The 23,191-nt window shown below is 33.6% G+C and overlaps 1 protein-coding gene across 2 annotated transcripts in view; it reads left to right on the plus strand.

Moving 5' to 3' along the window:
• Positions 1–969: 969 nt before the first annotated feature.
• Positions 970–23,191, plus strand: part of LOC110704792 (alpha-mannosidase I MNS4-like) — a 28,671-nt gene continuing 6,449 nt past the window's right edge. Inside the window, exons 1-14 of one of the 2 annotated variants that reach the window (XM_021882602.1) lie at positions 973–1,262; positions 2,184–2,329; positions 3,646–3,765; positions 3,882–3,974; positions 4,741–4,827; positions 8,300–8,390; positions 10,579–10,634; positions 10,873–10,945; positions 13,179–13,288; positions 15,479–15,529; positions 20,370–20,458; positions 20,539–20,620; positions 20,748–20,861; positions 21,467–21,546. In XM_021882602.1, the coding sequence (XP_021738294.1) occupies positions 2,204–2,329; positions 3,646–3,765; positions 3,882–3,974; positions 4,741–4,827; positions 8,300–8,390; positions 10,579–10,634; positions 10,873–10,945; positions 13,179–13,288; positions 15,479–15,529; positions 20,370–20,458; positions 20,539–20,620; positions 20,748–20,861; positions 21,467–21,546 (1,172 nt within the window). In that variant the 5' untranslated portion in view covers positions 973–1,262; positions 2,184–2,203. Of the gene's footprint in view, positions 1,263–2,183; positions 2,330–3,645; positions 3,766–3,881; positions 3,975–4,740; positions 4,828–8,299; positions 8,391–10,578; positions 10,635–10,872; positions 10,946–13,178; positions 13,289–15,478; positions 15,530–20,369; positions 20,459–20,538; positions 20,621–20,747; positions 20,862–21,466; positions 21,547–23,191 lie in introns of both variants that reach the window. The other variant, XM_021882603.1, reaches the window with a different exon arrangement.

A 23,191-nucleotide genomic window follows, 5' to 3' on the forward strand; every position in this document is an offset into this window, starting at 1 on the left:
CCAATGCTAATACAATTATCCTTCACAACAACATTAACATTTCATTAACAATTTCAAAACACTTGTTTTCACTTTTCAATAATACACATTTCATTAATAGTTCACTATCTAGAAAAATCCATACCATAAACAGTTTCACTTCATAGAACTTTCATTTGAGGATCAGCAGATCGATTATTCTTAACCTATAATCATGATAATTGACTAAATCCATAATTTATTCCACAACTACAACATTATTCACATGTACAATGTGAATTGAAACCCAAATTTATTTGAAAATTACAATTGTTACATTCCCATATCCATGTTGGACTGTGGACATTATCTCCAATAATTGCCAAACCAAACTGCATATGCGACATTTCACAAATTTTGACAAATTTAAAAGCAATAACAAGTTTTGCCAATAAACAAACTCATGACACTTTAATGGATACTAAGATTTTTCATCAGCACCCCTAACAACAATCGAGCAATCAACATGCAGCTAAGTGAAAACAATGTTTATCTTTACTTACTTATAAGCACAAATACGCTATATCATTGCTATAATTGCTTCAAACTACAAATAATTGGCAATACGAAATATCAAACATTGACAATTAAGTGAAAACTAAACCTACATACCTCAATTGCGATTTCCTAAAATGCAAGGACGAACTGAACAATGCAAAGACGAACTACTCACCACAATATATCGATCACATTCCACATAGCTCCATGATTCTGCAATTCAACACATTTATTACGACCTGAAAAGCGAATTTGAATTTTGACTATTCGATGAACAACAGAGGAACGAAGGCGAACTTAGCCCCAAAACCATCAGTTTTCGCCTTTTCTCGCTCATAGGGTTTCGTTTGGCATACGTTAGTGAGACCATTAGTCAAAGTCTGGGCTACCGTTTGTTCAATTGTTACCGTCAAGCTCGCTCATTACAACAAAGTCCTTGCACTTTATTTTTCATGACAATTTTACCCCCGTGAGAAACATTTTTGGTTTCTCACCGAGATCAACTTGTAATTACCGGATAGTTACTAAATTGAAATTAAATTTACGGAACTAAAATTATTTTCATTGAAGTGAAGTAAAAAGGGCTTAATTGTCAATTAGACAAAAAAAAAAAAAAAAAAAGAGACGGATGAATGTTGCCCTTACCTCCTTCTACTCCTCTCTCAGCGTTCTCCATTGAAGCGCACTCAACGTGTTCCATTGAAGCGCCTTCTGATACTTGTATCCCCATTGAAGGAGCTACTGAGGTAATTAGTTGTTTCTTTTTGTACTCATTATGTCAATTTCACAATCTAGAGTTTATCGTTGATCTAATTTAATTTAATTTAATTGTCATTGTAGTAAGTTTAGGGTTCGAAAATTTGAATTATTGGTTCTAATTACTAAGATTATATGGAAGATCATAACCAGCTTTTATGTTGCTAGAAAGGAAAATTATGAGCCTAATTTGATAATTGAATCAAATAATGCCTTTCCTCCCTAACTTGATGTTCGTTCTTTTGGATCGTATTGGGAGGATGTTTTATGCAATACAGGTGATTGACATTCTGATTGTCGAAAAGAACAATACCGTCCTCTGAAAGTTATGCAACGTTTCCCGTATGATTTGAGATTCTTTTGGGCTCTTTTCTTGTTGAGATATTAATGGAATTATTGGTGCAATCTACTATATTATTATTATATATTGAAAAGCTTTCCTAAACAAGTTTAATTTAAAAGTCAGTCAGCTACTAAGCTATTACCATAGTACATGTCATGGAAATAATGCAGTAATTCGGGGCATTGCCGGGCCTAAAAAGTAGTTATGTGTTCTATAATGCTCACGTTGCCCCATAAGTTAGTGATTAGAGTCGAAAGGGATAGTGAATTTCTTGAATCAAAAAGCTGTAACTAACTTTATGAATGGATCGTTAAAAAAAGTCAAATCTTAAAATGAAAAACCTGCAAGTTGGATGAGGAATGAATTAAGCATTATGTTAGAAGTTAGATTTTATGTGCATAAGGAATTAAGGAAAATAGAAAAGGGCTGTAAAAGATGTATCCAGTGGTACTGGATGGCTATTTTCCTGAAAAACAATCATAGAGTGGTAATGAAAATAAAATGGTCTAGATTTATAAAGGGAGTATTTTGTGTAATGTGGCGCCTGGTTGTGCAATTTTTTCTTCAGGGTAGAGAGACCCGGAAGTCATGCGAGGATCAGTTACGTGGTTAACGCTAAACTTGTGGATTCTTATATCAGTATGTGGCATTTTCATTGGAAAAAGTCTTGCAGAAAGTGTTACTCTAAACGAAGCTAGGCAGCTCAGAGATGAGGTATTCTTTCTTGACAATTAAGATTATAGTTCAAATTCCTGTAAAAAAAAAATGAAGTAAAGAAAAAGTGTATATAATGTCTGATGAAAGAATATGTGGATTCCAAGAGTACCATCTGGAGTATTTAACATAAGCCATTTGTTTGGTTGCTTTCTGACTTTTGAGTAATGGAGTATAGATTTTCTTCTTAAATGTGCTCCAGATTAAATGTATTACTGCATTGTTTGGGATTGTGATTTTAATGTCATCAATGCTGTAGGATATCAATGTACTTTAGAGGGATTTTTCTTTTTTTTTTTTTGCTTGATGCCACCTACAATTAATTTTCACTCAATTTCGGAAGCACCATGTCTTCCAAATCTTTGATGTAACTTCGCAGTGAACTAGTCTAAATTTTTTAATGTCACTTTCTGATGGTGGTCTATGCCTTATATTGGCAACAATTATAATTCTGGATGATTTCAATTAAGTCATCTCTCACAAGAAAATTGAATCATCTTAGTTTTGGGACTTGTAAGAGCTGAGGTTGATAACATTATTAGGCCTTTGATGTGCTAGCTAGCATATATAGATTCTTAGAGAAGGTTACAAACTTAGAATTGGAAATTTATTGTTGTTGTTGTTGCTGTTGTTTTTAGCTGCTTGCTTACTCTTCATCTTCAACTTGCATGGCCATTATTGAATTCGGCAAGCAAGAGCATTAGATTTGAATTTCTAGTCAGACTGCTTGTATTGTGGTATAGATTATCAATGGAATTAAACCATAGAATAAACGGAATTGTTGGTGTCATTAAACCTTATTAAAATCAACCGGCTAAATTTTTGATCCATTTTGTTAGAGTTGACAAATCATGCCTCACCTAGCAGTGGTAGCATCGCAAATCATGCTTCACAATCCTTTTCAAAATTAATACGGGGCAATTTTTAAACTTATTACTTCCTATGTTTTCTTTTACTTGTAATCTAGCTTTAAGACACACTTTTAGGAGGTGATTAGAGAAGGTAAGCAGACGATTTTATCAAGATTATTGCAACACCGGGAATAAGGAAGGGTTATGTACTATATGCACACATTATTTTGTTTAGTTTGTCATTTACATTATCTAATCTCTTCCTTAAAGTGCGTGCCATAGGGCTGTGTTGTAAATAAAAGAAAATGGAGGAAGTATAAGATAATAAATCCATGACTTTAAATACATCTTTCTAACTTATCCATGTGAGGTTTTTGTTGGACTATTTTGATTGGTTTTCTATCTTTTCTTTTTATACATTTTTTTTAGTTGAATTTACTACATGATCAAAATGTTTTACTTCAGGTTGAAGAGATGTTCTTTCATGCATTTAATGGATACATGAAGCATGCTTTTCCACGAGATGAGTTAAAACCCAAGTCTTGTGGCGGAGAAGATACTCTTGGTGGTTATGCCCTAACTTTGGTAAGAAGAAACCTTCAGGTTCCCATTTTTAAAAATTTGATTTCTGCTTGGTGGAGAGTTTGATAATATTCCTACCCTAATAGTTTTGCCGCACATTGAATCCCTCTTTGTTGTAGGTTGACTCCCTTGACACATTGGCTTTGCTTGGTGATAAAGAGCGTTTTGCCTTTTCTGTTGAATGGCTTGGGAATAACCTTCGATTTGACATTGTGAGTTGGTAATCATTTGTGCTATATCATTAATCATTATTGTTGTATTGAGAGTGTTCTTTACTAGAAACCTAGCAAAAGATAACTAAATGAGCAATGGTATCATATTTCTCTATAATACATTAATCACTTTTTGTCTGTTAGGTCTTAAAAATAAAGACAAATAAAGGGTGCAAGGCACCAAATATAGAGGGAGGGATTAACTATTAAATTTTAATTTGTATCGGCAAATACGAAAAAGAATCAAACAAATAGAAGGTGGTGAAAAGCACGGGATGAAGCAAGTGCTCCTTATGTGTAATATTCTATGACTTGACTATTGTGAATAATGTCAAATTGTGAACAATATTACCATTCACCCTTGTGAAACGTGTCATATATTCTGTCTTTATGGAGTCCTATCATTGTTATGCCACCTAATAAGATATATCCTAGCTTATTTTTCGCCTTTATTTAGTGGACTTACAAAATAAAACTTTACATTGGCCGTGATGTTAGTATATATCATATCTTGTCGACTTTGGGGGTTACCAGCTTCATGGTCTTGCAATATGCTGCTTTTGTGTTGGTTACTGTTTGTGTGGTTGCAATCTAGAGTTTTTGACTTTTTGTAGTTGCACTTGATCACTCATAATCCATATCTAACCAATCACTTCACGGTTCATATTATGAATTTTTCTCTTTTGTGTTTTGATCAATTTTGCTTTAATTATAGGAGTTCTGTTAAGAGACTTATAAGTTTGATCTTCTGTGGTAACATATGCAGAATAAAACAGTGTCAGTTTTTGAAACAACTATTCGAGTTCTTGGAGGTTTGTTATCTGCCCACCTTATTGCAAGTGATTATGCTACGGTATTGTTTGCTCTCTTCTCACAGTGGTTTTATGGCTGGCACTTACACTATCTTATCTGGAATAATTTGCTCATTTTCTTTCATTTCTGCTAGAATTTAGTATCTCTTGAATTATATACTTGAACTTTTGTTGCTACTCCGTGTAAGATAATGGTCGAATCATCTAATTGATCCAATTGGTTGGTTTAGTTTTAGTTGTCATGTATGTCACAAAAATGTGCGCCTTGATGGCATCATTTTGGGGAAAATCAGCATGTAATGCAATGATCTGTTTGTTACCTTTGGTTGACAACTTGACACCATCTCGGAATAAAATCGGATGACCTGTTCCCTCCTCTCTTTGTGGGAGAGTTGAGGACTTAGAATAAAACTATAGTCACAATGTGAAAAGCATGGAAACTTTTTCCAGTTGGCCTTGGTGAAATCCGAAAGGTTTTAAATTGCCCTGAGCTGCTTACGATAGGTCCCAAAAAGCACATATCCTGGTATTCAAAATGTCAAAAGCTGTGGTTGACCGCTCATTTTGCAATGTGTACTCTTTTTCAGTCCATATATTTTCCAGATAAGGAATAACTTAACCTTTCTGAATATCGGAATCCTAATTACTTCTGGGCCTCTGGCTGCAGATCTGTTTCTTCTCTAATTCTATCGACTCTCCTATCATGTTTCTCTGTTCTTTCTATCTCTCTCTTGTTGTCACACCAGCGCTGACATGATGCCAAAATTAGAGTTTTTCAGGATCCCTCGGCTTTCAGTTGAGGAGTCAAGCTGAGAGTGTGTGTATGATGGGCAGACTTTCCAACATTCTGTTTCACTGTTTTTTTTAATTAATTTTATTAAAAATAAAGATTGAATAGAACAGTTAAGCTCATTTTAGAACTATACAACATAAATGAGTAGAAACTCTGTTCATAATTTTCTTGAACTCTTTTTTTGTAAAGAAGTCCCAAAGGACACTAATTTTTATTGATTAAGGCTATACGACATCTACAATTGACAATTAACGACAAAGAAAATAGATTTAAAAAAATTAAACAAGAACTAACCGGGAAAGGACTAAGAATCCAAATACATAAATATAACAATTCGACACATTCTCGATTCGTTGTCTCATACAACTTTTTGAGTGAATCCGTCGTCGCTTCGTAATAGCTTTTCCCAAATTCCTTTTTTCATTATTTTGATTGTTTTAAAAAAAATTTGACTTTCCATTTTCGCTTTCCATTTCCGCTGTCGTTTTTGTTTCTGTATCTTTGACTGCCTAGGATTGCACATAGGGTCACATAGTTGTAGACTTGTAGTAGTGGCATAATTGGAAAAATTTGAACTTCGTCATTTTAATTTACAACATCTAGAGTCCTGTAGATGTTAATGAGTTATACTCTTATATTTGGAAAAATATCTTTGAACTCTAAAAAATGTATGGGTGATTTCAAGTTTTTTTTTTTTCTTTTCCGTGGACAACAAATTCTTACAAGAAGATTCTACAGTAATTGAGGTGTTCATCTGTATAAAATTATACAAATCGACTCTTTAGAGGAAACAGGAAAGCCTTAGTGTATGGATGTTTCTGGGAGTTTCTTGGCGCCTTCCTCTTTTTGTGGAACTGGGAGGGGGGAAGGGGGGTGGAGGCAACAATTTGTTTTCAAGTCCTTATTAGATGAACAATTTTTTTCCATTACAACTTGTGAATCAATGCTGATTTTTCTTTACATTATACTACCTCTTTTTATATATTCCACTCACTTTTCATTTAGATCCTTTTTTATTTTTTTACTCTACTCTCTTCTACCATATTCCCTTTTGACAATCCCCCTTTACTATCTTGCCCCTTTTCCCTACAAAATTTACACCTTTCCACTCTCTCTTATGCTGTCTACGTTTTTCTTACATCCACCCACCTTTTTACTTTTTCTCTCTTTTTTTTACCTTTTCTTAAACCACTCACCCTTTTCAGTGTATAAAAGGGGTCAAGGGTGCATTATGGCGGAAAAAAGGTTGTGCTCTTTATCAATGTCTTGCCTGGACAAAAAAGGCGCTTGACTCATATTACCTCAGCACCTAGGCATGCCTTTTTAAACACTAGACACCACGAAATGGACAAGTGTTGTATGTGGATCATAGTTCTTATTGAGTTAGGAAAGCAAGTAGGGGGTCTTTGAGCCTAGGGACTTCTATCCCTTTTAGGAAGGGGTCAAAGTGGATTTAAGGGGATTGGATTGCCTCATTATATTGCTCGATTGACTGATTGAATTCCAATGATGGATAAGGAGGATAATCAACCAATAAATGCCCAATTGGCTTAGTTTCTGGGGCTAAAAAGCTGAAACTTGGCCAAACAGGGTTTTTTTTGAAATTAACTTTAGCTTCTTTCGAAGCACAAAACTGTTTTAAGTAGCATGAACAATGGAGCTTACCTATACTGCTCACAACATTTACTAAGTTTTTTTAAACAGACTGGTATACCCTTTCTGGAATGCACTAATGACCTTATACATAGAAAATACACTTTTCCTGCCCTCATCATCTTAGTTCCTCATTGTTATCTCAATGAAGTAGCAAAGCATTCCTCAATGAAGTGGCAAAGCATTCCCAAATTTCCATCCCTATTTTATTTCTAAAAAAAAGTAGTAAAACATGTCACTGTAAAGGATGAGAAATATAAGAAAGTGAGGAGGAGGAGAGGGGAAATAAAATGGAGGTCTGGTGCTAATTTTTATGAATGCGTTTGGTGACACCACTGAGGTCAATTGAAAAGCCTTTGGGTCTTGTTTTGTGGCGGTTTGAGGTTGTGTTTGGGGTATGCTTCTGGGCTAGTTCAAGTGAATATGGTGGTCATGGTCAGTGGTTGGAGTTGGGGGTGATAAAGGTGCTTGAGCTGCATCTGGGTGTTACAGATTCTACATTATGTTGATTTATGACGATTTGTAGACATTTTAGTGTCTTCTATTTGTGTGGGAGAAAGGTGTAAACTGTGGGACAAGTAGTAACAACATTATTTCTATATTTCAGAAGCTCTTTTTAAAATGGTTGGCCAATTTGCGGTAGAAGTTTATGAAAATCTTGGTGGCTTGGACAAAAAGAGCCTAAGTTCTGCTGAATACAGAATTCAAGTTCAAGCCATCAGCCACTGTTTATTCTAAAAAAAAAAAAAAAAAATTAAATAATTTGAGTAAGGGAGGATCATTGTCCTTGATTGTATCCAATTTTCTTTGGAATAAGAAGTTCATACTTCTAGTTTCTACCTCTGCCCCCCCCTCTCAAAAAACTGTTAGAAAGAGAAACTTTTAGAGTTGTAGGCCTGATGATCAAGTAGCATAGCTGACTAGCTGTGTAATCTATTAATATCCCCTTTCTTCCTTTCTCTGCCCCACTTCACCTCCCACTAACATTGGAAAACAATTCAAGTGACTAAAATGAGTATATTTTCAATTTCGATTATATGATTGGAGATATGGATGTCTAATTGCAGGGCATGAGAATCCCATCATATGAAAATCAATTACTTCATTTAGCCGAGGATCTTGCTTACAGATTGCTGCCTGCCTTTGACACGCCTACAGGTATTGATAGCTCAATTTTGTACTTCTTTTCCCCCTTTTTTGAATTATAAATGCCTAGGCTCCATCTAGTACCTTTAAATCTTTTTTCCCCTAATAACCTAATTTTTTAAAGATATTTGAAAAAAACACCATTGTTTATGGTGTGCTGCTCTTACTGTATTATCTCTCGCTGAAATCTACCCTTAGTGTAGTCTTGAAAAGTTATTGTCCTATTAAGATTTACCTAATCACACTAATAGGATCTAGTCGTATCACCAATTCAAAAGAATTACCTAAGTCCTCCGGCTAAAGCAGATAGAGAAGTAGGGTCGAATCCCCAGGGAAACAAGTCTTTCTATTCCTAAATAATTAATGTAATCTAAACTATCAAGTAACCAAGTTGTTTTGAGAGAATTAAACTAAGGAGAATAAATGAGCTAAAGCAAGATTAAACTAAGGGAAAATCAATAAATCAAAGCCTAGGGTATAGGTTCACTAATAAATAATATTCCAGGGTAAAACACAATAATCAACCATCAATTAATCAGATCATAAATGGCTTTCGCTACGTATTACAATCACATAATTAATCTACCGGTATTAAATTGTATCTCTCAAATCTTGACTTAATCATTTATAAATTAACCTGCCTATTGAAACTAAGCCTACACATCAATTCTCATCTCTTGAATCTCGAATCAATATTGCATAACTCATACAATTAAACCTGGCCAAATCTAATCGCATAGCATTAAATCAGTCAATAGGAAATCAATGGAGCATTAACAATAAACAATAATAAATTACCCCTTCATATTATTTATGGATCCTCATAACCCTAGAAATAAAACTACTCATACATATTAAAATCTAAATTAAGCAAAGCAATGAAACAAGACATGATTAATCAAAGCAATTAAATTACTGAAAATAAAAGGGGAAGAAATCGTTACCAAAATAAACGGAAATGATGAATTGCATAAACCAAAAGAGTTGAAAGAACAAGAGTATTAATCAAAAGCTTAAAACTAAGAATCTGGAAATTAACTAATGGATGATGCTCTCCCCAAATCTTGCTTAACAAAGTGTATTATACTTAGGCTCCTAAATCCTAAAGTAAAACAAAGTTTAAGTCAGCGAAAACGCTTCTCAAAAGCACGGGCCCGGTCGGGTGCCATCTCCCCTGGCCGGGCCCGCCTCCAGCTGATGGGATCCTCAACTCGCGCCTAGTCGGGCGCGCCACCGGGCAGAGGGTGCGTCCTTCCTATCTTCCTCGCCCGGCCGGGCGTGCCTTAGGGCGAGGGCTTACCCGGTCGGGCAAGCTTCCGAGCATATGTGGACTTCGATTGGGCTATTTTCTTAGCCTAATCCGCATTTCCTCTTCGGGTCTTTATGACTCGGTCCAATGCCTCGAACTCTTCTTCTTCACCGAGCCCTTAATCACCGGTTTGATTGCTCCAACTCGGCCTTGGGCTTCGGAATGTGGTCATATAAATGCGATCCTACTCCACTAGTGGCTCAAATAAGTCCGGGAAAATGCTCCAAATCTGCAATTTCCTATAAAACAATACCAAAACTGCGCAAACACTAGAAAACGCATATTAGTAATAAGAGTGGCTCCATAGAGCCAAAAATATTCCTAAATATGACTAAGGGACGGGGGTAAAACACTATATAAAATAGACATATCACACACACTATTAAAATTGTTGTTAAAGAACTAGACAAAACATATTACTTTTGTTAAGGCACTGAAGGGTAGGCACATCTTTGACACAATTCTGGTATTTTTATGGGTTTAAAATTGTCTGCAAGGAATAAAAAGTGGAGTGCTATATATATATTTTCAGATATATGGTGACTAAGATATTAGTGAGATAAATAAATAATTGGGTGAATGGCATAGCTCGAGTTTAAACATATCAAGCAATTATAGATCTTGATGTCTTTCTTTATAATGCATTTCCTTTTCACCTACTTGGGCAAAATCTTTTCCCGGGAAAAAAATTCCCAATTAATTGGAATTGTAAAAGGGGGCCTCCATCTGTCTTATCACTCAGCAACCATGTGCTAAAGCCTGGCTGTACTTCTTTCAGTATGGATGTTGAATCTGAAAAGATTTGAGGCGTTTATGATTAATCACTCTCTTTGCTAAGAAAACTGAGAAAATGTGTAATTCATGTCCTGACTGGTGTATGCAATATTCCAGGGATTCCATTTGGTTCTGTGAATTTATTGGATGGAGTAGATGAGAATGAAAGTAAGGTAAAGTTATCTGGCATTTTCTTTCCCTTTTTCATGTTACAAGATTGTGTAATATATGCCTCTTGCGAACAATGCAGAAATCGTTGTTTGGAATGATCTTGTCTTCAATTTGATAGTCTGTTGTCAGATTACTAGCTTTTAAATCTTTCTTTATTGTCTTGCGACTTCCGCCCGTCATGGCTGTATATTCATTGTTTTGATTTCATAAACTATTATCATGACTCATGGGCTGCTTCAGATAACGTCAACAGCTGGTGGTGGGACTTTGACCTTGGAATTTGGTATTTTAAGCCGCCTGACAAATAATCCTGGTAAGGAAATTTCTAGTACTTGCGGCTTGCGAACTTCTAGTTACTTTTTGTATTTTGTAAATCCAATTTAGTCTTTCTGAAAGGGGAGAACATAGGAACTGAAAATTTTAACTTGACTCCTAGTTTTAAAAAACGTGCCCAAGGCGTGCTTTGGTGCTAGGCAAGCCAAGGTGTGAGTGAAATTGCCGTAGTCCTGTCAGGCGCGTCTGAAAATGTTAAGTAAGCTTCTAAAATATTGTGTTGGGCAAACAATACACTCCCCCCCCCCCCCCCCAAATTAATTACATGTAGTCCTGTCAGACGCGACTGAAAATGTTAAGTAAGCTTCTAACATATAGTGTTGGGCAAAACCCCCCAATTAATTACAGGTACTTTAATTTCGCCATCCCTAATTTTGGAAAGACCCTTAATTACAAATTGGTTAGCCATAGTGGTGGCCCACTGGCAGTTAATAACAGAGAATGCCGGTAAGCCTTCTCTGGTGGTTTCCGGTGATTGTGGACATCTCCGTTTAAGGTCTTTCAGGGAAGATATATACTCTTTTCGAACTCCTTTTGGCGCCCTTCTCTTTCAAAATTTTTCCTTTTTCTCCGTCTCTATATTTCTGCCACTCTTTTTATTTTTGTGTTTCACCTTTTATCCCTTTATAATCTCATTTACTTAAAGCTTCTGCTTTTTTCCTCCTTAATGTTTATTAGTTGTGTACTCCCCTACAGCAGTGTTTGAAAAAGCGCGCCCAGGCGCAAGGCGATAGGGGGTAAGCGCTTAATTTGGCCTGGGCGAGGCGTTTTTCATTAGGCACAGGATAGGCGCACGAGGCGCACCTGAAGCAAATTTCTGCCAATTTTTTCAACTGTATATATAGTGCGTCTCACTTCAAAGAGGCGCACTAAGGCGTGCCTCAGGCGCAGCATAACCCTTATCGCTTCAGCGCGCCTTGAGCTTTTTATACTTTGCCCTACAGTCTAATGGTCTAAAGTAATCCTTTTATATTTTTATTTCATTATAAATTTCTGCTTTTATCCTCCTTTTTGGTTTTTAGTGGACTACTTCCCTACTGAATGCTACTGACTAAGGTAACCACTTTCTTCCCCATCTTATTCCTTTTTTTTCCCTTCATATTTTCAGGCTTCTTTAACGAAAATTAAAGTACCACAATTTTTTTCATAGGTTAGTCTATTAAAATACCAGCCCAATTGGAGATGATGATCACTGCAGTTTCAGTCTGTATCTTTGTATGTTAAATTACTTCCTAGAAGAGGACGTTTTATTAATGAAACAATGGATCCATTAGTTTGAGGGCATGATACTTTTTGTCATTAACCTTCCTTTTGCATGTGGGAGTCACCTTGAATACTCAATAATATTTTTTCCCCATCGGTAAGGATTTTCTTAAGAGCAGGAATTTTGTGTGTGTGTGTGTGTGTATATATATATATACTCTTCTAAAAAACACTGACATTAATAAGTAGTAATATCTTCAAGCATTAAAAGTACTTCAAGCATGGATGAAATTAATAAAGGAAAAGGCCCATGAGCATTGAAGAGAAGCTAAAACACCACCTAATCCCAAGCGGTAATATCTTTACTCCCTCCGTATTTTAATAAGTGCTCCACTTTCTATTTCCGGCCGCATTTTAGTAAGTGCTCCATTTCTACTATTAGAAACTTATAACAATATTTTTACTATTTTACTCCCACTAGTGGTCCCCCAAATATCAAATTTTAATATTTTTTAGATTCTCTCTCCTCCCCGCTTATACCCATTACTACTTTTTTCAGATTTTTAATAATATATTAATGCATTCTACTATTCCTTCTAAAACCGTGTTTAGAGAATGGAGCACTTATTTAAATATGAAGGGAGTATTACTTTATCTTGAGGAGGAAGTTGCTTAGGCACTATCTTGGTATACTATCAAGAAATTTACAAACTTAATCTTCTTACAGAGTAACTATGGCGATCGCAGCCGCTCTAGGTGTAAAGTAGTCTAAACTTTATATGAAATAATTTATTTTTTCGTTTCTGTTATTCCTCAACCAACCCACGAATAAAGGAAGAAAGGTCTAAAAAAGTTCTGCAATGGGGTTTCTGTTCACTCTTTAATTTTGCTCATCCTATGGATAGTTGGTAGGTTAAACTTTGAATCTTGAATACAAACCTTTTTTTTTGTTCTTTTAATGGAGCACATCTTTGTATCCACTGTAGCTAATGTCATTTTGTTAAATGCAGTTTTTGAGCAAGTTACAAAAAATGCTGTTCGTGGATTATGGGCCTGCCGTTCTAAGCTCAATTTAGTAGGTGCACATATAAATGTCTTCACAGGTGAATGGACACAAAAGGTACTTATACATACTCCCTTCGTTTTTAAATATTTGCATCACTTTGACCAGCATATTTGGCGAGATTATAACTTTGACCATTAATCTCTTTAATTGTCTATTAGTAAAAATTGTAAAATAATTAAATTATGAAGTTAGACATTGTAAGTATTCCAATTATATATTACAAATTAACATTTATTCAGTTTACAAAGTAAAAAATTAAGTCAAAGTATGTGAATAGTGCATAGGTCAAAGTGACGCAAATATTATAAAACGGAGGGACTATAAAAGACAAAGATTTTAGATGTTCAGCATCAGTTTTTCCATTGTGGAACAATTTATATTTTTATAATTTTGATAGCTGCTTTTTGTGAATGTTGGGATTCATCAGCACAAAGCTGATGTTGCTATCAATATCCTATACCCTCAATATATGATGATGATATTGAACATTTTGTGCTCATTGATATTTATCACCGTAAATGCTTTTTTTGTTGGGAATGCATGCTCCATGTGATGCATGCAGATAGAGAAGCATGCTCCAAGAAAGTTTCTGAAATTAATGATCTCAGAACTTTGATGATCATGAATGCGTTGATGTGAGCTTGCTTACATCTATGCATCTCTTGAAGGAGTGAGGAGGTCACTGGTCAGTAATTTCTGTATCACTTAATAGTTAATATACTGGACTGCCATATTTTCTTCCTAGTGGAGATTAGAGGAGGGGAAAAGCATTTACAGAGGCCAAGAGAGGGGAGAAATTTAAGCAAACCAAATAAAGGAAGAAAAATACTGAGAGAACTGAGAAAAAGTTGATACATTCAGTGTGGGGGATTTTATCAATGGGGGATTAGTCTGATTTAACTGATTAGTCATAGTAGGATTAATGATTCCCTCTCTAGCTAAACTATTTATTTTTCTTTATGGAGCTGGAAAGAAGAAATGAGAACTTTCTTAATAATTTTGTTTAGAACTGTTATGGAGAAACTTTTTTTCTATGCAATGTTGATATGTATGTTATAATCTGATGGTTGACATCTTGCCTGAGAGAGTGAGAGGTGTGCTGTGTTGGGACGGACACTCTTAGTCCTTTTTCCTAAATTTTCAAATGCATGAATTAAAATGTTTATACCTCTATATTCAATGAGCCCCGATGAAATGTATAATTGCTCTTGTAACTAACTCTGCATAATATGTCCTCCACTTCCCTTTTCCTTCTTGCATTACTGTAATGAATGGAAGGCTTATCTTGGTTCCCCACACAATCTCTTGACCTGTGTGACTCACTTGGTAAAAACTGGGTCTATGACTTTTATGTCATTTACTTAGACCAGGATTGAGGCTCCTTTTTTTTTTTTTTTTTTTTTTTTTTAATGAATGATTGAGGCTCCTTCTTAGCAACATGGCCAGCCTATACACACACACACACACACACACACACATATATATATATATATATATATATATATATAGGGGAGGGATTCGGTGAGAATAGGTCCATATGTGAGAACTCATACTTATATGAGAACTAATCTAAAATTTTGAACATGTGAGTAAAAATTTAAAACATATGGGTAAAAATTTAGAACACATGATTAAATATTTAGAATACATGATTTAAATTTAGAACATATGAATATAACTTTAGAACATCTACGTAAGTAACAATTTAGAACATCTAATTTTAAATTTAGAACTTGTGATAAAAATTTTAAAACCCGATTTAAGATTTAGAACATGTGAGTAAAAATATAGAACATTTGATTTAAGATTTAGAACATGTGAGTAAAATTTTAGAACAACTGAGTAAAAATTTAGAACATACGAGTAAAAATTTAGAACACCTTATTTAAAATTTAGTACAGATGATTTAAAATCTAAAACATATGAATAAAAATCTTAGATCACAATTTTTTTAGATCATATTAGTTAAATTTAGTACAAATAACTTAAGATTTAGAACATGTGAGTAATAATTTAGAACATACGAGTAAATATTTAGAACATGAGAGTGTTCTCACATATAAAAGATTTCTCACATATAAGAGGGGTTCTCACGAGAGCCTTCCCCCATATATATATATAAAATATATATGTTCCCATGTTAATATTGACCTCTTTTTTTCCATTTTTGCATACAGTAATGACTACTCTGTTGATACAGTGGCTACAGCATGTCAGCATGTTAATTACATTCTTCCTTTGCAGGATGCTGGAATTGGAACAAGTATTGACTCATACTATGAATATCTTCTAAAGGTTGGTATCAAATATGAATTATCTGAATTTTTCCCCCTCCCCTACCTCTTCTAAATGCTTCTTTTGATTATGAACTTTAGTGAAAATTTTGTTTCTGCTTTAATCATGTTAACCAGTGTGTAACATCCCAATGATTCCCTCTTCTTAAAACCAAATAATTTAAATAAAACCTTGGAGGATTACCAACTTGTCACTGCCACATGTGAAACGTTTAGGCTTACTTCGAATATTGTAGCAGAAATCAATGACACAAAATACTTGAAACCGTATATAAAATCAAAAGTAAACAGTAAATAGTTAATACAACTAGGAACCATTAAAGTCCTCAAAACCATTATTCAAATCAAACAAAATTTAAGAAAAACCAAAATCAAATCCATTACGCAAATTCAAACTGAACAAAATATTCATTAAAGAAACATGAATCATTCATACCGGTTCTCTCTTCATTCCCATGTAGAGAAATTAATAGACCTTTGATGTGTGCCTCTTTATAGCATATATGATTAAACACTTAGGTTCTCAATCGTTCCCACTAGTTTTCACTTCATTCCCATGGTAACATTTGAACACCATCTGTATAGGGAAGGAAATTAATAGTCCTTTGATGTGTGCCTCTTTGTAACATATATGATTAGAGACTTTAGGTACTTAATCATATTTGTAATCATAAACTCTTCCAATGGTAAACAAACGCACGATCTAACCGCAAGAAGATGCTTAGCTTATATCAATACAGTACATGATCATATTTCACAATTGTTGCACATAAAGTTTACCGTGATACATTATGATCACATACATATCATCAATTAACATGCTTAACTTCATAAAGTTCATACTTTACTTAATTCAAAATATTTGTACAATGCACTTTGTTTCTCATTCATAACTTCATATACTCCAATTTAGTTTCTTACAGCAAACTTTTCCATTCTAGGAAATACATGACAAGCGCAATAATCACACATTTAATTTGCACATGGTCACATAATTACAATAAATTTTATTGAAATCAATCAATAATTATTAGAATAATCAAATATCTTTCTATTCTACCCAATCTCACCAAAATTAATTAATTAAAGTGAAAGGATAATTTAATTTTTTTGATTAAATAATTTGGATCTCACTAAAAAAACTTCAAAATGATATTTTTTAAATTTCCAATTTCATTCGTGTTCTTTTTTTTTTTTTTTTTTTTTTTTTTTTTGTAAATTTGAAATTAAAAGTAATTTTACAAGTTCCAAAAAAATATTAACTAATTATAATAATTCTTAAATAGTTTTAGAATACCAACTAAAATATACTTTGCCATGATTTTTGACTAAAACACTTAAGTACTTTTTCACTTGATTTGCAAATCAAAATCATGGTTTCTAAAAGCCCAAAGCTGTAGATCAATAGAACAATTGTGAGTTCAATTTTTCTTACCGGTAAGAGGCAGCTAAAATATACTTTGCCATGATTTTGACTAAAACACTTAACTTAAAATACTTTTTCACTTGATTTGCAAATCAAAATCATGGTTTCTAAAAAACCCAAAACTCTAGATCAATAGAAGAACTGTGAGTTCAATTTTGCTTACTTGGTAAGAGGAGATTCTAGCACAACGCAATATCTTCTAAAAGGAAGTTGGACCTTCTACCTTTTTTTTTTGGAACAATGGAACATAATTCATCCCTTAACTATGTTATAGTAGTCCTTAATTGTACCAAAGTACAATGCACGGGATACCAGTTTGATTTACATTAGTTGCCTCTGGAACAATGGAACATAATTCATCCCTTAACTATGTTATAGTAGTCCTTAAGTGTACCAAAGTACAATGCACGGGATACTAGTTTGATTTACATTAGTTGCCTCTACTCAGGTATTTCATGTTTGTAGGGAATCAAATAATCAACCTCCCATTAGTTGATAAATTACCAATAACAATAGTTACTTTTAAAAATATTGCCATGTGGGTGGAATATTTGTTACACTCCCACCTTTACTAACCATGACTAATACTATAGTCCATCATGGTTCTTGCTCTATCTCCATCTTTCTTTCCCTATTGCTTTTGTTTGATTATATAATTTTTAGCAATCTCATAAATTATGGAAGTCAGCCAAACGTGTAAAGTAGAAATGTAGGCTTCGATAATGGAGAAATAAAATTGAATCAATAAACTATTAAATTAATCCTACATGCCCCTCATAACTATACATAGATCCCTTAAACCCTAGTAATTAATTTAGTCACTCGTGATTTAGAAACTAAAACAGTAAATAGTACATAACAAAATAGTTAAGTCCAAAGCAAGTGTTTAAAGAATAGTAAATAACGATAAACAAACTAATCAAAAGAATAAGTACATTAATAAAGAAAAATGAAGATTATATTTTACACTTTATTAATGAAGGAATTTGTACAAGAACATGTAAACTATGAAGAGAGTTACGACATCAAAGCAAAATTCTATGTTTTTAAGGAGAAGATAAAGCGTAAAGGAATAAAACAACTTAAACAGTTTTAGCTTCCTGATTTTTGGGATAAAACTAAGGAAAAACCGTCAAAAATAATATAACATTTGGCAGTCCACTAAAAACAAATCGACCTTTCCATTATCTCAGAATAATATCACCTCCTTTGGAGGTATCCACTCTATACAGGTCATAACCTTTTGGTAAACAGGTTATGACCTTTTTGGGATGCCTTTGGAGGTTCCCTTTCCCTTTAGCTTCTTTATGTTTTTGTTATTGACTTCAATAAATCTACACTCTTTGAAGGTAGTAAGTACCCCTATTGTGGGTTTGAGTGTAGAAAGTGCCCCTATGATGGGCTTTGTTCTAGTTTTGTTTTTGTTTTTGTTTTTTGAGTTTAGTATGGTACAAGTTGTTTCATGGGTAAAGATTTGTGCGGGATCGAGAAAGAGATTAATCCTTCCATTACAATCAGATATCAGACGAAAATTTTCTTCACGACTACAATAGATCGATAGACCCCCTCGTCCAAAAATGCTGCAAATCACAGCGATATAAAAGAGGGTATGAAAAATGTTCGATTTGCAACAATGGTTGTAGCTCTACTGAAAGGAAGCTTTTATTTAATTCAATTGTCATGTATTTATTAAATTTAAATCTCTTTGTAAATGTCGTATGACTTTTTATTTATGAATCAATCTTTATTCAAATATATATATATATGTATATATATATATATATATATATATATATATATATATATTATTATGAGATAATAGAAAGGACGAGTTGTTTTTAGAGGACCTCATTTCCTCATTTTGACAATTTTTCTTAAAATTAATAACTAAAGAAGTAAAATAACTTATACAACATAAACTACAATGTTGTTAGACGATAGTCGATGATGTGACACGACTACAATAGATTGATAGACCCCCTCGTCCATAAATGCTGCAAATCACAGCGATATAAAAGAGGGTATGAAAAATGTTCGATTTGCAACAATGGTTGTAGCTCTACTGAAAGGAAGCTTTTTTTTAATTCAATTGTCATGTATTTATTAAATTTAAATCTCTTTGTAAATGTCGTATGACTTTTTATTTATGAATCAATCTTTATTCAAATATATATATATATATATATATATATATATATATATATATATATATTATTCTGAGATAATAGAAAGGACGAGTTGTTTTTAGAGGACCTCATTTCCTCATTTTGACAATTTTTCTTAAAATTAATAACTAAAGAAGTAAAATAACTTATACAACATAAACTACAATGTTGTTAGACGATAGTCGATGATGTGACACAAAGAAGCTAGACAAAGCCAAGCAACGAAACTATGCGCTTGCATAGATGGCTCGCTTGTCTAATGCGTTGATGCTTGCTCTTGCCAAATCTTTTGGGCCATCGCTAGGTATATGCTTCATTAATGCCTATACAGGTGTGGGCTGCGAGCCTGCGAGCGCGAGATCTAGCATGGAGATTGGAGAGTATTGTTGGGCATCATGGGCTTGCAACACAATCGATGCTAATGCTTTGATCCTTTGACTCAAATAAAGCCTTGATGATTGCTATCCATACAATCAACACTAACACCAATGCATGGAATTAAGCAATTACAGTTGATGGACATATAACCAAGTCCCACAATCCTCAGATTGACACATTCAACTTTCGAACATAAAACATATTCAACTACTTTTTCTTCAACAGGAATCGCTCTAACACTTTGACACTCTGAAAGCAAACAAATGACCATAAAATTACCTAAAATTTTAGCAAAACCACAAATCAAGCCTTAACGAAACTAAATGAAAGCAGGTGATCCTCAAATGCAACCTAAACGTGCTTTAAAATCCTCTCAAATTTTATTTATCATCCACCTTTAGTACTCTATCACCTAAATGTTGGTCTTAAAGGTTAAACAAAGAGTCTGTGTAAGATTAGTTATTAAGATAAAAATGTTTGGCCTTGTTTGATCTTAGATTTAGTAAATTTTAACTCCTGCTATAAGATAGTAACACATTGTTGTCTTTTCTATCATATGTTCTATGATTTAGTGTTTTAATCCATGATATATGTCGTTCAACATTATAATTATACAATAACCGACTCCTTGGGAATGATTGTTTCTTGTTGAATGTACATTGATAACATGTGAGAGCTGAATCACATGTGCTCCTATACACCATTTAAATGATTAATGTTTCTCCTTTCTTTTCTTTTTTTCTTTTTATTAATTTTTTTTTTCTGTTTTTTATTTTAAATAATGCTTGTTGAATACACAATCATACTAATCTATCCTCAAAACTAAAAGGAAATGGCTTAGTACATAATTAATGGTCAGCCATAATTGTCAGGCCTTTTTACTGTTTGGGGATGAAGAATATCTTTACATGTTTCAAGAGGCTTATGGAGCTGTAATGCACTATCTCTTCACTGATCCATGGTAATTATCTACATGTTCTGATTTCATTCTTACTGATTTGGTTTACCAGCATTACTGACATGATGGGGAAATCCCTGTAGGTATGTAGAAGTAAATATGGACTCTGCAGCTATTGTATGGCCATTATTCAACAGTTTACAAGCATTCTGGCCTGGCTTGCAGGTAATACATGTTTCTAACACAATTATAATAATGGAATTACTTATAAAAAGAAGTGATATAAGCCATCTTCAACTTGAAGTTGCATTGATGACATGCAAGAAGAATTTATACCCTTTGTATTTAAAAGGTTTTAGCTGGAGATGTTGATCCTGCTATTCGTACACATGCTGCCTTCTACAGTGTTTGGAAAAGATATGGATTCACCCCTGAGGGCTTTAATCTGGCTACTCTAAATGTTCAAGTAAATTCTCAAAAGTTTCCTCATAACTATTATTAGTAGCTCAGTTATGTGATTTTAGGAATTGGTTTTGTTCATTATTAAAAGCCGTTTTAAATTGATGTTTTCTTTGAATTATTATTCAGCTATTGCTTCTAACGGGAACCTTTGGTTGAATTATAGATATTTATCAATTTATTTTTCACTCTACTATATGTAAGCACTGCAGCTCTTGTTGTATGATTGTTGTCTGTTCTTTCATCTTTTAACTTCAATACCTACTTACTATATATAATTTTCTGCACTAAGTCACGAGAAATTTCTTATATGCAAGTATCAGAGTCCTACCTTCATCTCAAATTGTAATTATTATTACTATATTGGGATGTCCTCAAAAGAAGTTCCTGACTTTTTTCTTTTCTATGCAATAAAGTTATATTTATTCTCAAATAGGCTCCTGCAATTCTTTGTTGCTAAATATAGTAAGGCTTTGACTGGAAAATTTATGTATAGTGTATTAATCACATGACCATCCTCAGTAAGAAAGCCAAAATGTTTGAACAATATTTGTAAAAGAGAGAGGCTATGAATCTATGATGCAGTGACCTGATTTAGAAATTTAATTCCAGCAAGGTCAGAAAAGCTATCCACTGCGTCCAGAATTAGCCGAGAGTACTTATTGGCTCTACAAAGCTACCAGAGATACCAGGTTTGTTGTTGTAAGAATAAATGTATATTTTCTTGGAGTGTCATTATTGATTTTGTCGATGACTACACGGAATAATCAAATTTGGTTCATGTAGCCGGCCCCACTTATGGGATTAAGGCTTTGATTGATTGATTGTCATTATTGATTTTGTTTCTGTATGAAAAGGCTTATGATTTTTCTTTCATTTGTTTTCCAATTTGCCATGAGTTGATTTGTTTTTTTTTTTTTTTTTTTTTTTTTTAAATGACTGCTTGTATTGGTATTTATGACCATTATTGCTTGCATATCACCTATAAGGGAAATTTTGCGTGGTCTAAGAAAAACTCCTAGATCTAACAAAACCAAGTTTGAACCCAAATCATATACAATGTTAAGCAAGGGTGGAGAATCCACAAGGACGACACTAATAACCATGATACATAGTCCACAACCAAGCTAATTCAAAGAAAGTAAGTGAGATATTAACCTAAATAATAACCTAACAAAATCACGAAAGTTAGAATGGAATTCTATCAAGGTAAACACCACAATGGGGTGGTTGGGGTCATGTAATCGAGGATAAATGGGGTAGGGGATAAAGCGAATATTAAACTAAGACAAGTCGGAATTGTTGATTAAAGTAAACTCTCTTCATCTTTTAATCGTGAGTAATTTATCAAGCATGGACTTTCATCCCAAATTAGTATATCCCTAGGTCAATAAAGATGAATCAACCAATATACTTTCCAAGGCCACACTATCAATCAATTCTAGGTAAACCGTACAACACTCAATCAAATAAAAGCAACAAGATCAACTAAAACAAAAAATAAGGCAAAAGGTTTTAATTAAGAATCCTCTTAATCCCAACCCTTTAAGTCCAAAAATTACAAAATCTACCCATCAACCTATCCTGCAAAAAGAGCTACTCAGTATTCATGTTCAATCTAATTATTAAAAATTCTTCTATGGCATAGCTTAAAAAATTCTTAGAAGTAATCATAAATTTTCTAGAATCACGGATTCAAATAGAAACTAGAATGAAATATATTATGCTTAAATGCAAACCTATTTATATGCGAATTTATTTATTTTAACTAAGTATGAACTAAACAAGGAGAATTCATGAGCTAAACAAACCAAATTATCATCCATGGAATAATTTAATGCTAATCAAGATAAGATAAGAGTAAAGGGATATCAATAGGAAACTAAGATTATGAAAGCTAAATATTTCATACTTTTGGATTAGATCAACTAGCAAAAAGACTAAGCAAGATTGATGATAGGATTAAAGGTCTAAATTGATATCATATGGTGTGCATGTATACCATAGGCCGTAGGGACATGTAAAAAAGGTCTTCTCTTAATCTTTAGGATCAATTGTGATAAGAAGAATCCCAAATGCATAAAAAAGGGGGGGGGGGGCTTTGAGGTTATTAAGAGTATATCCAATGCTTTCTTTTGCTTTCGTAATACATTAAGCTATAGATTAATCTATGAAGCATCTAATGAAGCATTCATAATAACAGATGTGTTGTTTGGACCACATAACTTATACCTCAAAGGAATGGCTTTCAATTTAACATTTGGTGCTTCCTTGCCATTCATGGCCTCTTCCTTGTCATCCACGTGATAGATCTCCTTAATAGGTTTGATTTCATCG

This window comes from Chenopodium quinoa, unplaced genomic scaffold (assembly GCF_001683475.1).
Source record: "Chenopodium quinoa cultivar QQ74 unplaced genomic scaffold, ASM168347v1, whole genome shotgun sequence".
Classification (NCBI taxonomy): domain Eukaryota; kingdom Viridiplantae; phylum Streptophyta; class Magnoliopsida; order Caryophyllales; family Amaranthaceae; genus Chenopodium; species Chenopodium quinoa.